General features: G+C 39.4%; 3 protein-coding genes across 10 annotated transcripts; all 3 read left to right on the top strand.

Moving 5' to 3' along the window:
- The first annotated feature begins 3,945 nt into the window (after window positions 1-3,945).
- LOC125308611 lies at window positions 3,946-8,471 on the top strand. Of its 5 annotated transcripts, none has more exons than XM_048265178.1 (11): window positions 3,946-4,058; window positions 5,935-6,291; window positions 6,522-6,626; window positions 6,757-6,807; window positions 6,970-7,056; window positions 7,343-7,456; window positions 7,589-7,615; window positions 7,875-7,940; window positions 8,041-8,094; window positions 8,182-8,244; window positions 8,348-8,471. In XM_048265178.1, the coding sequence occupies exons 1-11, from the start codon at window positions 3,989-3,991 to the stop codon at window positions 8,434-8,436; spliced, it is 1,083 nt and encodes a 360-aa protein (XP_048121135.1). In that variant the 5' UTR covers window positions 3,946-3,988; the 3' UTR covers window positions 8,437-8,471. The 5 variants fall into 5 exon arrangements, with proteins under 5 accessions (XP_048121135.1, XP_048121134.1, XP_048121132.1 ...); XM_048265177.1 differs by having other exon boundaries at window positions 7,343-7,501; XM_048265175.1 differs by having other exon boundaries at window positions 7,343-7,615; window positions 8,375-8,471.
- Window positions 8,472-8,641: 170 nt separating this feature from the next.
- LOC125308400 (zona pellucida sperm-binding protein 4-like) lies at window positions 8,642-11,034 on the top strand. The gene is made up of 9 exons (XM_048264896.1): window positions 8,642-8,999; window positions 9,110-9,212; window positions 9,293-9,483; window positions 9,566-9,660; window positions 9,750-9,883; window positions 9,962-10,148; window positions 10,242-10,380; window positions 10,571-10,637; window positions 10,799-11,034. The coding sequence occupies exons 1-9, from the start codon at window positions 8,913-8,915 to the stop codon at window positions 10,891-10,893; spliced, it is 1,098 nt and encodes a 365-aa protein (XP_048120853.1). The 5' UTR covers window positions 8,642-8,912; the 3' UTR covers window positions 10,894-11,034.
- Window positions 11,035-11,177: 143 nt separating this feature from the next.
- On the top strand, window positions 11,178-16,084 carry dhx40 (DEAH (Asp-Glu-Ala-His) box polypeptide 40). 4 transcript variants are annotated; one of them, XM_048264894.1, is made up of 17 exons: window positions 11,178-11,592; window positions 11,667-11,812; window positions 11,967-12,086; window positions 12,451-12,681; window positions 12,870-12,936; window positions 13,032-13,163; window positions 13,309-13,408; window positions 13,521-13,607; window positions 13,751-13,933; window positions 14,048-14,128; window positions 14,295-14,452; window positions 14,563-14,677; window positions 14,778-14,889; window positions 14,974-15,068; window positions 15,152-15,221; window positions 15,298-15,526; window positions 15,656-16,084. In XM_048264894.1, exons 1-17 carry the CDS (start codon window positions 11,430-11,432, stop codon window positions 15,772-15,774), a joined length of 2,208 nt encoding a protein of 735 aa, XP_048120851.1. In that variant the 5' UTR covers window positions 11,178-11,429; the 3' UTR covers window positions 15,775-16,084. The 4 variants fall into 4 exon arrangements, with proteins under 4 accessions (XP_048120851.1, XP_048120852.1, XP_048120849.1 ...); XM_048264895.1 differs by having other exon boundaries at window positions 14,781-14,889; window positions 15,656-16,083; XM_048264892.1 differs by having other exon boundaries at window positions 15,653-16,083.
- The last annotated feature ends 504 nt before the right edge of the window (window positions 16,085-16,588 follow it).

Below are 16,588 nucleotides of genomic sequence, written 5' to 3'. Positions count from 1 at the left end.
GCTAGAGGCTGATTGGATGGGTCTTAGACCCTTTGCTGTATCTTCTGCAATAAAGATAAGCTCTAATAAAGATAAGCTCTGAGAAATTGTTTCTTTTTAAAATAAATACAAGAACTATACTCAAACAGAAAATATACCCTACCTGTGACAACTGTGCAATTCCCATTAAGTTCACATCTGAACAATTTCCCAGATGTGGGGGAAGTAACAAGAATCCTATAGAAGGAAAATAGATGTTATGGAATAAACTTTGTGTACAGTCTGACAGCATTTGTGTATCAATTGAAGCCTTCATACCCATTTTTGGATTGAATAGTCTCTTGTCCGAAAAGGGGTTCCCCTTCATTAATAACAACCACGGCATCTTTTAAGATGTTGAATCCGGCTGTTGTGACAAGGGCTGGCAGGGCAGAGCATGTTATGTTAATACAAATACAAATGTCAAACAATAAGTTGGATAGAATTGTTAATGTATTAGTCTACTTATAAATGATGTAACAGAAGCCTAACCCAATCTAGCCATACATTTCTCAATCTCGAGAGCGAAAGAAAGTTTACTGGTAGTTGCTGTGAAGCAAACACAACATAACTGACTAGGACTCACAATAATCATAAATCTTATGTCTCATTGTGTTAACCTTCCCTCCTGCTCTCCCAGCTAAAATCAAAACTCAATCTGCTTCATGTAGGCTAAGACATTTTAAAACACAGTTTAAACTGTATGTGGTGTATAAAACTTTGGTGTATAAAACTGGCTAATATGTAGACTAATTTCAAAAAGCTTACCCGTCAGTAATAGAAACACAGTTTTCATGTTCCTGGCAGCTCTCTAAACTCTGCGTCATCTAAAATCCACAGTGAACAGCATTTCCTTCTGCATGCCTGTCGATAATCAGCAGAGCCGATGTCTCATACTGTGAGATGCTTCCTCAGAACCTGCGTGCCACTGCACTGAATGTGGAACGATGTGAAGTATAGTCTGAAATGAAAAGCATGACCAAACAAAAGGGCGAATGAATTGAAGCAATGACAATGGTTCTAGTCTCTAGTCAGTTGATGGCATAGTTTTATAAAAATGAACAGGAGGAATAGGAAGATTTTGACTTTTGAAAGAGATGTTAGAAAACAATTTAAGGCTTCAAACTTCAAAGATGGGTGGTCTACTATATTCCCACTCTTGCACTCTGTTATTCATACAGTAGGCTACTCTAGGCTGTATCAGAGAATAAATTAGTGTCACATCCAATTTAAAATGTGCACTTCTTTACAACCTTGTCAGTATTTTAATGATTTAGTGGTGATATGGTCATATATTTAGTCAACAAATGTAATTTTCTATATCTGTTCTTCATGTGTTGAGTTTATTTGAGCAGAGAGATTATTACTTCACTCTATCACCAGCACACCAGGACTATTTGACATTTGGCTGATTATACCCCAAAGATCCTGGACACTTTCACACACACAGCCCACAGCGTAGTCCTTGCTTCTCCATGCCAGTTTCTGGATTATAGGAGTTTTGGGACTGAAAACTGCCAATCACTTGGTCAGTAGCCAATGAGTTACTAGATTACGCCCTCCAGCATCCAGAAATGCATCCCACCCTCCAGCGATACAGCCATTCAGCACAGGTTTTTTTGGAACTTTTGATCTCATTGAGCTCAATGCAAATCAAACCAGCTATAGGGTAACTGAAATAACACCATGCCAAACCTATAGGTATGGTGAAGGGTATGTGATGATGTGGGGCTATTTTAATCCCAAAGGCCAAAGGAACTTTATCAGCATAGTATCCTGGATCCATGAAAAAACTGGCATTTAAAAATAAAAATCTGACTGCCTCTATGGGAATTTAACATAGTGTGAATACTGATCCCTGTATTTTAAGGAAGAACATTTATTTATGTATGATACATTATTCATTCACAAAGAAAAGTGGTGTCCTTAAAGGTTGGATATTTCCTCATGTTTTTACTTAAGGCATTGAGATCAATTTCCAAAAGATGATTTTATATTCCTCTTTTTAGTCAACTTTAGCATGGGTTCAAAAACGTATGAGCCTAACTGCATGAGCCAGGACACGCCCACCTATCTGCTTTCAGTGAGATACTAAGAGGTTTTAACCAGACTATACATAGCCACCCCTTCTTCTAAATTGTTTAATAAACACTTGTATCATTTATTAAGTTATCATTTATCAATTCCAATCAGTTGGTAGGCTGAGGTCACCCTGACCTTGGCAAGCTGTTCCTACAACTCTTCAGACCCACTTGGCATGTTGAGTTATGAACCTTTAACTGAACTTACAGATGAATATGACCTGAATATATGATAAGCCACGCAGATTAATGACATATGGTATACTGTTGAAATATGATAAATGACGAAAACAACAACAATTTCCCATTCTTCACATTTGACTGTTTTTGCTGATGGTGTTTGTGTGGATGCAATGAAGTTTATAGTATGGCTTATTATTACTTATTTTGTTTTTGATTGAATTAGAATATTAAAGTAGGCTATGCTATGTTATTTATTCAATGCAGATAGGCATACAAAGATGAGATATTTGGCACAGATTAATCAATCTGCTTGGCTTTCTCATCCCCTTTCTATAAAACATCACTATGTTCATCAGACTCCTGGCCCTGATACAGATCCACATCCATCCTCTCAAGCCTCTCCCTGACTGACCCAAATGGCTTTCTAATTATGCTCTTATTGGTCTTCTGATTTCCTGTGGTCCTCTCTACCAAAATTAAGTGTCTGCTACATTTCAGTAAGCACTCTCTAAGACCCATAGTAACCTAGCTGCGTAATATGGACTATGATATTGTATTTGTATACACCAATACTTACTCTCAGTGTCCCCAAAGTCAATTATTCAAGTGTATCTGAAGATATGCATGACCAAGTTTCTATCATTCACAATAAACTGTGTCAGACCCTCTGTCTTTCTGTCTATTATGTGACATGGCAACACTGTTTAGTTCATTGGACAGATGCATCTGAGAATGTGATAAAGAAACAATTTCATTGCATGCAACACACAGACGAAAATGTCTGTGGCTGAGCTGACCATTTTGCAAGTCATTCCTCGGGTTTCTGTCAGAGTAAGTGGAGACCTGTCTTGCTAAAGAGGAAGCTGATATACCATCGTGCCCTTTTGTGTTGCTGTCTATGTCGATCATAAGTCACAACATACATCGCGTGAGAACACAGTACCCACAGTTCACAGTGCCATGTGAAAGGAAGTGAGAATTGACTCACCCACTTGTAACAATAATGACCACTAGAGGTGGAGATGAAAAGAAGGGCAATGAAGTGTTCTAGAAATATGTCACTGACATTTGGATAGTTCAAACAGTTGCAGTCTCATGTAAAAAGTTAAACATGTAATATAAATACACATGCAAATATATATACATTCCCTCATACAGAACAAATACTACCACACATGACTGACTGACTGACACACAGCTCATTGTGTGCCTGAAGTATCTGTTTTGTGAAACACTCTATATTTGCTTTTTCAAGTGTGTGTATACTAAAAGCCTATTTGGTGGTAAGTTGTAAAGTAGCAGCACATCTTTGCAGGTGCATATCATCTTATTCTGCTGGGTTGGAAACAGGATGTGGTAAACTGGGCTCAGACACCATGCTTTTTGAGCTTCCTGTTCACATAACATGGGCTGTTGGCCATAAAGTTCAAAGAACATTTTATCTTAAGTTTATAATAGGACATGAGTTTTACAGCAAAGTTTGTTGCCTAATGTGAGATCTATATAGATACCCAATATAATTTCCACGGAAACAGGTTATTTCTTACCAAGGTTGGAACACTACTGGTTCTGTATTATAGACATGAAAAGACCTATGTGTAATGGAAATAAGAATGCACACTCAGGAAATGACCGGTCATGTCATCTTTCTTGCCCCCTTGACATCAGTCATCCCCTTAATTTGAGTTAACATTTATTGGCTAGATATGTATTTAAAATGCGGCATAAGTTGTGTGAGATGGGTGGTATTCTTTGGATTTTTCATACCAACATTTGGTAAGTCATTAAAAGTAAAATTATTATTATTAAAATTTATTATTATTGAGTTGTGGGCTATTGGTGTGCAAAAGCTCAAAACTGCCTCATTTACAAACACATTTTTGTAGAATAGTCATTGAAACCTGAGAATTATAAATGATCAGTATCAGCGATCTGGGGAAAGCTTTTCGAGTTAAACGTTTCTCATATCCATATTAAAGATTTTATGTAATGTCGTATTGTAAACTGAGCCCTAAGTTTCTCAATCAATGTAACAAAGAAATCTGAAAATGACATGTTAGCAGGTCATTATATTTATTCTGTGTACATAATATCACACAGGGAAAGTCACATTGAAATCAGTGTCTTAAGTCAGTCAAAGTAGCAAAGAAATCTGAAAATGACACGTCAGCAGGCCATTATTTTGTGTATATAATATCATACACCAAAAATCTAAACTAAAGACGTAAGAACTTAATGTTTTTTTAGAGATCTAGCTCTAGCTCTGTTCGTGTTCACATTAGAATTCATTATGATTCACTTTAATGAACTCATCTAATATAATCAGAGACTTACAGTAATACATCACAGTATTACATTCATACATTCTGGATTAGTTGGCTGTATCTTCTAACAGGGAAATGAGCCCATGATTTTGGTGTCAGCACATTGTCTGCCAAAACAGTTCCAAAAAAGAATGTTGCTTGAAGGTGCTTTTTAATTCTCTCTCTGTGACTCTGCTGATACCTGGGCCTGATCTTGCCCAAGACCACTTCTCCTGCACTTACACATTTAAAATGTGTCTATAATGTCTATTGAACAAACATTACGCAGGAATGTATCACTTTTGAGGTATGTTGTAATAGTTTGTCATCATCTTCCGAAACAGACTGATGGTATATGGCCAGACAAAGGACAGATAAACACACCTATAGTTCTCTATTGCACCAAAGTTGTGAGCTTGTTGTTTTGTGGTCTAGGACGAACCACATGCTAAATAATCAGAAAAGCTTTCATAAATCAACAACTCCATCACCAAAAGTCATCAGTTAGCAATAGCATGGTGTGCTTTTATTAGTGATGAATCTGTTGTTGATGATGTTCAAGGTTTACATGCCTTTTAGCTAGCTTGCCAGTTTTGGACCAAAACTCCATATACTTTCTGTATGGTCAGTGTAGCATCAAAATGAGTTTGAAGCAGTAATTTTAAGATAAAGGACCAACATGATGTTCCTTTAAAGCTAAATCAAATCAACAGTTCTGGAAGTCATTTCATAGCTGGATTACGGTCTAGTCCCAAGTCACAAAAGGTGAAGTTCCAGTCAACTGCAAATTACGCACATGGACTCTCTACACATATCTGCTCAGAAAAAAATATATTATTTCATATACAATTTTACTGACTGGAGTTTCGATTTTGTGTCTATATTCAAATGTAGATTTATTTAGGGTATTACATACCTCACCTGCATGTATTACTGTAAACCACTGTAGTATAAGTAAGTATAAGTATATATACTTAATGATTTTGATTCCGTGAGGGAAATTTGGTCTCTGCATTTATCCCAATCGGTGAATTAGTGAAACACAAACAGCACACAGTGAACACACAGTGAGGTGAAGCACACACTAATCCCGGCGCAGTGAGCTGCCTGCTACAACGGCGGCGCTCGGGGAGCAGTGAGGGGTTAGGTGCCTTGCTCAAGGGCACTTCAGCCGCAGCCCACTGGTCGGGGCTCGAACCGGCAACCCTCCGGTTACAAGTCCAGAGTGCTAACCAGTGGGCCACGGCTGCCCCAATATTACACTGTACACTTGACTCCTACTTGACTCCACTTCATCTCATGCAATATGTCCGCACATAAATTATATAACTGTTCTTTTTTGTCCCCAGAACTCAAGCTGTGCAATGGTGAATGTGGTAACATGACAGTGGTCACAGGACTCTTGGACTCCACCGTGATGCTCCCATGCAGTTTTGACAACAGCACGATAAACCCTGTGCTGTGGAGTAAAAAAGACGAGGACAGCATCATCCGCATCAGCGGCTTAAACAGAGTCGATTTCCTGAACAATAAGATGGGCAGAGTGATTGTGTTCCCAAATTTGTCGCAGAGAGGAAATTTTTCACTCCGCATTGACCGGTTCCAGGCTCCAGATGTGGGTGTGTATTGCTGTGAGCGGGGAAACCAGTGCAGGGGAGTGGAGGTCAAGCAGGGGCAGCGGAATACTGCAAAGCCCATTGAGACGGGTAACTGCATAAAGCAATGCACAACACAATGTAGGCCTTTTATACATGCTGCTGAGACAAGAATAGATAAGGTTTGGCAGATCTCAGGTTTCAAAACTTAGAAAGGTTAAAACACATCAATATGAAAAGTATACTAATGAAAGCACTTGTACCTTATTGTATTGCCATTAATCAGGGGCAAGGGGATGTTAAACTTTATGGCTAACTAAATGATTGTTTTTTTATGACAGAAAAGACAGTGAAAGATCTTCCTATTGGAATCTACATCATTATTGCAGCAACTGTTATCTTGATTGCTCTTATCCTTGCATGTGGCTACATGCTTAAAAACAAATGTGAGTTATGAGAATCTTGACTGCTATTCATCCAATCATTACCAACACAAAGATAAAGTGCATGTTTCAATGTCTCTGCTTTAAGAATATTTTGTTACATTATATTAACATAAAATACATTGCTTTTCAGGGATTTGTGTTAATAGAGTTGAATACAATATCAATCACACCGATAATAAAGGTAATTTCAATACTTTCAATAGTTTCCCCCAAATACTTACAATAGTTCCCCCAAAAACAAATCTTTGGTATGACTTATGAAACCTAAGTATCATATTTTTGATAACGTATTTTAATGTTAATGATTTTTTCAGTGATATTATGTATTTTATTTTGATTAAAGTCAACACCACAGCCAGCACCCAGCCCAGCGCCCCATCTCATCCTCATGAGCAGCAAGTCACTCCAAACAACACCCCTCAGGACAGAGGTATGGGTCTCGTGTGGAATGACTGAAGTCCCAGTGCTGAATATCAAATAACAAAGACCCTCTGTAAAACCTAACTAAAAACCTCTTAATCACATAGAAGTGAGTGATAGTAAATTGAGTTGCTTTAAGGCTAGATCAAATCAAAAGTTCTGGAAGTTATTTTATACCTGGAATATAACAGTCTAGCCCCAAGACACAAAGGTTAAAAAATATGAAACCGCATACAAAATTATAAAACCAGCATATGCTTACATGCAGCATTACCACTTTTTCTTTCTCTCTATAGGAGACTCTAATGAAAACAGTCTGCGTGAGCTCACTTGGAGTGAGCTCCCCCCTGCTAAGCAGAACAAAAACAAACCTCACCAGGTGGTTGGTGATGTCATCATTCCCCATCGAGGTTTCTCATATTTTAACAATGATATGCAGAGAGGAGGAATCATGGGTAATGGGTTGATTCTACAGCATAGACAACCAATAACCAAAATAAACTTTGAATTAATATTTTGTTATTTTCTCTTTTGTCTTGCAGTTCACAGACCAGACAGTGTTGTGTATGGTATGTTTATAGTTTCTCATTTCTTTGAATTAATATAGCACTTTAAACGTGGTTAATATTAGGCTAGTTTTAAAATGAGAATGAGAGAACAGTTGTTGCTGGTTTGTAGGAACTTCATTTTATTGTTGCATGGTCTTTTGTGATGCAAACTGCTCATCAACATCCAAAAGATTAGATCCCAGTTACAGCCTTGACACCATGGGGGCTACTGACTCTAACATGTTTACATATATAACACACATGATTCCTCAACATTCAGAAAATAATGAACATGATCCTGAACATCAGCGAGTGGAAACATCTCTTAAGACTAATTTTGAAAGAGGTATTCTGGGTCTTTCTGTTTCCATTTTAGCTATCAAAATACAAGTCTTGGGAATATTGCTCTGCAATGTAGGCCTAAAATACTTTATATTTATAAACAGATATCCGCAGTTCACCTCGGAATCGGATTTCACATGTTGCCCAACCAAACTATGGTAAGATTGAATATTTATTTAACTTACAGTTAATTTAAGTATTTCAAATGAACTGGAATAGTGATATGTTTCTATGATTTGCAACAGCAAACCAGTCAGAAATTAATAAAGCTGATAAATCAGTCAAAGAGGCTCAGAAAATAGGCAGAAGTAAGTAGGCTCCTTTACCTGTTCTGCCATAAGAAAACCATGCTATCATCAAAATAAACCATCATTTAAATTAGTCTAATCCTTATTGGTGTTTGCTTGAAAGCATTTCCCTCCCATTCTTTTTTAACAGGATCTGAGATTCGAAATCCCATCTATGGCAACAGTACTGAGTGTCTGATGCAGGATGAGTGACATCTATCTTGTTCTTTTCCCAAAATGTAACAATGTATCAATATAAGCTACAATAAATGTATTAATTAACTCCTGTGTGTAGTGTATTTGATGGACACTGAACTTTCCTATTGTCACGATTTTCCAAAGCAAGTTGAGGCGCACCAGTTGGGACAGCCAACGCTTCTCGTCATTCACCTATTTAAGCCTAATGCTTGCGTTGAGTAACACGACATAACATTTCAAGAATTCACACATAGCCTAGCCTACCTGACAGCAGTAGCGGAAGTGTTTTCTGGACACTCTAGGCTCAATCTTACTGCATTCATTTAGTTGAACTACACATCATCCACGGAACAACATTTTGCACACACAACTTGAAGTTCAAGTTGACCCCCCATCCCCCAATAGGCAATGGCCTCAGCTGGTGTGCTCGAGTTGACAAAATTGTGCAGTAGGCTAGGTGGTTCCACAGCGACATTTTAGAGGATCAAATAATGTGTGAATCACAACGAATTATACTTTTAATTTTGATCTTTAATACTCTACCTGACGAAGAACATTGTGTCACATTTTCATCAAAGGTAAGCCAACTGACAGAAGAAAAAATAGTATTTGAAGAACTGTGATATTATCACAATTAAAGAATTTCGAACGCTAGGCCTGCTACTTCCTCAACGTTAACCTTCTTCAGGATGCAAATCTATTGGTGGAACTTAATCAAAATGGAGAGGACCCAATTACAAGCAGCCTGGGCCTACTTGCACTTAGTGGAATGCAACAAGTCTTACTCAAAGGTTAATTCCAGTTTCCGGCTATCAAATACCATGCTGCTATAAAGTCTGTGGAACTCATGAATGCATTGTTTTATGTTTAGAGAAACTGTCTGGCTACTGTGACAACAGGGGATTTCACATCATCATTCAAAGTAGTGTCACAGTTCCTCCACTGGCCTTAGACTCAGTCCATATTGCCTACAACAGAAGCTCCACTTGCAAGCCGAAGTTCAAGAGCAGTCAGTGGGTGATGTTTCAGTTCCCACTGACAGACTGTGGTTCGAAGTTCAAGGTCTGATATAGCATAAGATTCTATGAGGTCTTCATTTCATTTTTGTTCAAATGTCTCCATTCAACCTGTTTTTTTGTTGAAGCTTTTTAGTGGCCACATTTCCTACTGGGTTACTATATTTGGAGGAAAAGTTTTTCATCTTAAACTTGGGTCAATCTTCCGTGATCCTCAGTTCAAGTAAGCAATCATTGTTAAGAAAATGTGTTTGTTTCTATGGTTTAAATTTCATATTGAAACATTGAATTGACTGATGTGTGTTTCCCCAGACTCACTGTGCAGTGCACTTACATGCTCCATGGTGCAATGACACTAAGAGCAGAAGTCCAGAAAGCCATATCTGCCCAATACCGATCTGTAAAAGATGAGGGGTTGCTTCGTATCAAAATGAGATTTGCTAAAGGTATAAAAGAAATGGGCCTATTAGGGATTGCGTCCACAAAAAATGAGGATGTCCGTTGATCCTTAATTTGTTTTTCAGATGCATCTTATAGCTCCTTTCACAAGGATAGTGATCCATTGAAGTATGTGTTGGGAGATCCTGTTTTTGTTGAAGTGCTCCTTCTCAAACGGGAAGATGGGGAACTCGTGCTATACTTAAGAGACTGTTGGGCAACACCATCAGAAGATCCCCGAGACATGCGTATATGGAATCTACTCATTGATGGGTACTGCTATCACCTCCCACCCCTGCAGTGTTCAGAATTGTACCGCAGATATAACGTTTCATTCTCGGTTCTTCACTTTTGTTCCCACATCAGGTGTCCCTTTCATGGAGACAGCCACCACACTGAGCTCATCAATGTGGCCCCTGGGGACGGAGTGACGTTTCCACAGCACCACAAGCGATTCATGATCCGAATGTTTTCCTTTGTGAAATCCCAGGTGTCTCAAGCCTTAGTATGTGTCTGTTCATCACATTGCCCTCAAAATGTTTCTCTCTTTTAATAGCTTGGACTAGCCTATGAATCAGTAACCCAGTGGTGATATTAAGTCTTGTATAATATAATTAGTGGTTGTTCTAAAGTTAAATTAAAGGAAATAACAGAAAGCCTTTCTCTCTGAGCTGAGGAAACTGTATTCACTGCAGGTTTATATGCACTGTAATGCTGAGGTCTGCAAAGGAGTTGAGTGCTCTGTGCCTTCTTGTAACCAGGGTATGTTAAACAAGTTCTTATTCACTGCAAAAGAAAATATTGCAAGACACTGGTGATAGAACAATAATCTTTGTAGCACCTCAGTTTAAACAGTGTAGTCCATTCATTGCCATAAGCCTACATTTTAACATTGCATAGAGTATTGTTTGTTTTTCTTCTAGAGCCGAGGCACCTAAAGCCAAACCAAGATGAAGAAAATGGAGATGAAGCTTTTCAAAATGCTATAGTTTCTGAAGGCCCCCTCTTATTGGAATGAATAGCCCAAAATACTTGAAATTGTTATATGTCTTTTCTCATTTAGTGCATATTTTGTTGGCTATGTAACTTGTAAGCATAGCAAATACATACCAGCTGTAATATCAGTTAGTCTAATCTGTGTTCTCAATAAACATGTAGGTTCAATTATTTAGGCCTACCAGTGATAGAGGTGACTTGTTTTAATGATCATTACGTAGGCTACTCCAGTCCACATGGTGGCGATAAGGAGAAATATGGCAGACTCCGTGGTAACGGATGAAGTACAGTGTGGAAGAGTCAAACAAACAAGCGACATATAGCTAAATATTTGTTTGTGTAATCATCTCTGTGTCTGTGTGTGTACGGAGTAGACATTCGAGGTTTAACTGTACAGGGTTTATAGTTGTATAATAGGCTATGATACAAGTTATGGTATTATGGAGATTTTTCATCAGTTGGTGAATTTACTTACTCCTTCGCTGAGTCAACGTCTGTAACTAGCATAGGTAGAGTAAATTACGTTCTACTCCTATGTTGTAGGTTTATGTTGTGGCCATGTCTACCCACGTGTTCTATTCTTCGGAAGCTTGTAAACTACCCATTTATCAGTTCAAGAAAGAGCTCATCCAGGCGGTGAAAGACAACACTTTTCTGGTTGTCACTGGGGAGACTGGTAGTGGAAAAACTACACAGCTGCCTCAGTACCTTTACGAAGCAGGTAACTCATTTGACTTTCTCACAGTCATATTGTCAATGTACAAATATTGAACAGGCTATTGTCTGCATCTGTAGGTCTATGTAAGGATGGTAAAATTGGCGTAACGCAGCCTCGGAGGGTGGCAGCCATCACTGTAGCCCAGAGGGTCTCCCAGGAGATGGGTATGAAACTTGGGGAAGAAGTTGGTTATCAAGTGCGCTTTGATGACTGCACATCCAAGGTAAGAGTCCTGTGGGTTGATAAGTCAAGTGCATAATTGGTTGACAGAGATGCATATATTATCTGTGCAGTATGTGTTCATGCTCAAGCTATAAGCCTTATAGCAAGGAGATGGAAGAGTATGTGCTAAATGTACTTTTATTGAATGCTCACAGAACACCATGATCAAGTACATGACCGATGGCTGCATGCTGAGGGAAATTCTCGCAGATTCAGTCCTCACTCATTACAGTGTCGTTGTTCTTGATGAGGCCCATGAACGGAGTTTGAACACGGTAGGTTGAGTTTGTTTGTTACCATTGGGTGGGTATAACATTCTTGGGAGAGGGAATAACTAGCAACTTCCATACAATCAGGATTTCCCCTCATAATGCAATGCACTAAGCACAATTCTATATTTGAGTGATATTTTGCAGTACATTGAGATTTCAGTTTATTTCTTTTTACAAAACATTTCTAGCCATAGTAGTAGATTAGAGGTACTGATATTAATTTTCCCAATTTCCCTGTAGCTTTTTTGTAGTTCTTTTCTCTCCTGTATTTGCCTCAGGCATATCATGTATGAATATCATTTAGAAACATGAGGTCATGTTTATTTATCCCATGGTCCATATTTACACATCTTACTTATATTTGCAGGACATCTTGATTGGGCTTTTGAAAAAGACTATGTCCAAAAAGACCTCACATGGCCGGACAGTGTGTCTGAAAGTGGTTGTCATGTCTGCAACATTGGAAACAGAGAAACTATCCGCTTTCTTGGGACACTGCCCAGTGTTTACCATCCCTGGTCGAACATTTCCTGTTACTGAGAAGTTCCTCAACCTGATTGGTCCAAAGGACACTGAGCGTTCAGCTTATGTTAAAGAGGTGGGCTGTAGATTTTTACAAATCAACTGACAGATTTTTCTTTTGTTTATTAATGTGAATTTAGTTATTTGTTTATTTATTCATTTGAACTTCACAGAATTGCCTGTGTACTAGAGATATAAAGCAATATTGTCAGTATAGAAATACATAATTGTGGCCAAACTTTGTATATGTTTGTCATCAACCAGGTTGTCAAGGTGGCTCTTGATGTGCACACCAATGAAAGGGCCGGGGATATACTGGTGTTTCTGACAGGTGGGGATAAACATACAAGTGTATGCTTGCTGTCTCTTTTTATATCCAAGCTAATGTTTCTTTTTTTTTTTACATTCCTGTTACAAAACAACCAGGTCAATCAGAAATCCAGAAAGCCTGTGACCTATTGTTCCAGAAGGCTGAGGTCATAGACTACCGGTACGACGTGAACGACTCATCTGTTGAGGGCCTTCTCATCCTTCCTCTGTATGGAGCCATGCCAACAGGTAAAAAACGGCAGTGTTGTTGAACAACATATATGTGAACAGCATTTATGTATATGAATCATGAAATAATTTTCTGAAAGGTGCACAGAGGACTGAACTAATGATCTCATGTTACTTTCATTGTTTGAATGCAACTGCTTTGTAGATCAGCAAAAGCAGATATTTCAGCCTCCTCCTGAAGGTATCAGGAAATGTGTGGTGGCCACCAATATAGCGGCTACATCTCTGACCATCAACGGAATAAGGTGAGTTAAAAGGTGGCTTTTTCCAACCATGCATTTTCTTTGCAACAAAAAGAAAATATGGTTCCATAATATTAAAAGAATACGAGATGTTCCACTTGTCTCTCTTTCACAGATATATTGTTGACAGTGGATTTGTGAAACAACTGAACCACAGCCCCAGGGCTGGCATGGACATACTTGAAGTTGTCCCCATATCAAAGTGAGAGTAACCTCTGGTGGTATTCTTTTTGCACTTAATTAGACTGACGGGAAAGGTTGTGTTGAAGATAAAGAAACATGCATCACCTGATCATGTAGATTTTCTTACCCTCTTTAACTTCGGCCGGTTTGGTTGTTGCACAGGAGTGAGGCCCAGCAGCGAGCAGGCAGAGCGGGGAGAACCTCTGCGGGGAAATGTTTCCGTATCTACAGCAAGGACTACTGGGAGAAGTGCATGCCAGACTACACAGTTCCGGAGATTCAGAGGACCAGTCTCACAGCAGTCATCCTCACACTCAAATGCCTGGGTGTTCATGATGTCATCAGGTACTGTGGGGTTTCTGTCTATGAACATTGGAGCCTTATTTAATCAAGATCAATATTTAGGAGCAATTGAGAGGAAAGAGTGTTTAATTCCCCTGTTCGCTTTTTTTATTCAAGGTTTCCATATTTGGATCGTCCAGAGGAGAGACTCATACTGACTGCTTTGAAGCAGCTCTATCAATATGATGCAATAGACAGGTACATGTTATTCTGTTAAATTGCTTCTGCTTGGTTCTCTGATAACTGAAGTCTACAGGAAAACAGGGATGTAATATATGTGGGATGTTCTGTTTTGTGTTTGTGCAACAGCGATGCTGTTAATATTAAATGTATGACCCAATTCTTTGTTCACTGACTGTGGTAGGAGAGGTCAGGTTACCAGCTTGGGTAAGCTGATGGTAGAGTTCCCCCTCCACCCTGGCCTGACTAGAGCCCTGCTCAAGGCTGCTGCTTTGGACTGTGAGGACATCATGCTCCCTGTGGCTGCTATGTTGTCTGTGGAGAACGTCTTCATTCGACCAGGTACAAACCAGACTTTGGAACAGCACGTTGGGTGTGCATATGTAAAGAGTGTTGTGTTTATATACTCACTGATTTGCCAGAGTGTGAAGATGCATGATGATTTTTCACAGGCCAGCCAGAGACACAGAAGGAAGCAGATCAGAAACATCGACAGATTGCATCGGAGGCTGGCAGCTTTAATGATTTTGTCATGCTCCTGAATGTGTTTGAAAAATGCAAAGCAAGGTGTGTGTGACGTTCAGTTTTTGGAGCATTACGAAGATTCTTTTCATGACTTCATTGCTTCATCTGAACACAAAAGTAATGCCTCCATCCTTTCTTGGAGCAGTGACAGTCCATCTGCCTGGTGCAGAGATCACTGGATCCATTGGAGGGCTGTGAAATCGGCATTCAGTGTGGAGTCTCAGCTCAGAGAGATCCTACACAGATTAGAGGAGGTACCTACCAGCCAGCTGGCTTCGTTTACCATAGAGAATCAATGCAGTGCTCTAGCCTTATTTATCTACTTATTTGTCTCGTAGCAGGGAGCGGTTGAGAAGGAGAAGTGGGATGGCAGTAGGAGTGAGCTCTTCAGAAGATGTCTATGCCTTGGGTACTTCACCAATGTTGCCAGGAGGTATTCATGGAAGAATCTCCTCACCTGTGAATTTCTATTTGTTTATCAGAAGAGGCCACTCATCACTTTTCTTTCTTTCCAAGGTCTATAGGGAAATCATTCTCCACAATGGATGGGCATGGATCCACTGTACACATTCATCCATCTTCAGCGGTATGTAGCACCAATGCAATTGCCCACTCGACTCGTGCCCACCTCTTCTGCTAACCTGACTCTACTCCCTCCACAGCTCTCTGGCCAGGAGTCCCAGCTGGACTGGATCATCTTCCACGATGTGCTAGCCACCTCGCGGATGTTTGTGCGGACAGTGTGCCCAATCCGCTATGAGTGGGTAAAGGACTTGCTGCCTAAGTTGCATGAGGTGGACGTGTATGAGCTGAGCAGTGTTGCACGAGAGGAAGTGACCGATGAGGAGGTTGCAAAGTGGGAATCCAAAGAAGCCTTGAAAAGACAAGCTGGTAAGCAGTTTTTCTAGAGCTTTTGTGACATGCTTCATGTGCTCCATGTATTTGTCTCGCGCTTACAATAAATTTACTTCCATTGTGATGTTGGATTGACGTGAGGTCCTGGATGTACTTTTTCAGCAGAATCATTTGAAGATGTTTCCAAAAAGCTTGAGAAGCGGAATAATGAAAATTCCATCACAGAGGCTCGTGCACGGTACATGCAACGGAAACAGGAACGTCAACAAGGGAAAAATCAATGATGAGGGATATAAGATGCTTAACAACAAGTATATTTTTCTGTTGAATTCCGAGAAGTCTTTCAAGGCATCACTGTGAAACGTACGTTCATTATTGTGCCATATTGTGTATTACCAGTAAATATATTTTTATACCTTTATTACAGTTCCAGAACACTGACAGTTTGTATAGAGTTGCAGAGACTGCACTGGACACATTTGGCCTTTGGGCTGTCTTGGTATAACCTGTATATTACTGTCTATTACTCCTCTATGACATCAGTTTTTAAGGAAAGTCATGCACAAAAAAAAATCTGTTGTCATTGTGTGGGTTATTTGACTTTTATTATTATTTATATTGCTGATGCTGAAGGCAGAACAGTACTACTATCTGTGCTGTCTCAGTGTACAGTTAGGGTCAGAGGCAGTTGGACTGCAAAAAGCAATTGTCATCCTTCATCCAAGGAAGGGAACACATCTGCAAATACTTTTTATCTGAGCTTTCCCAACATAAATGGTCTTAGAAAGTATGTGTTGTTGCTGGGAATGTTCAAAGTGTTAGCAGGAAGCATTGAGAGTAGCAGAGGTTATGCAATGTAGGTTTGCATGCAGCATTTAAAGCCACACTTTTTTCTCTACGAAGTTGGATAACACTGTTAAACTGTATGTTTTGGTTATACTATAACATCTTGGGTCACAAGGGGAAGTCGAAATGATTTCTTACAGAAACAGGCGTTTCACAGTAAGTTCATACCGTAACTGTACAGGAAAGGTTAAACTAATATCCATCGAGGCAGGTGGCCACAAACAGCCAGAACATTGATTTCCACAGCACCAT

The sequence above is a fragment of the Alosa alosa genome, chromosome 15 (assembly GCF_017589495.1).
Source record: "Alosa alosa isolate M-15738 ecotype Scorff River chromosome 15, AALO_Geno_1.1, whole genome shotgun sequence".
NCBI lineage: Eukaryota > Metazoa > Chordata > Actinopteri > Clupeiformes > Clupeidae > Alosa > Alosa alosa.
Note: the sequence above shows the minus strand (reverse complement) of the source record. Positions and strands in the feature narration are given on the sequence as shown.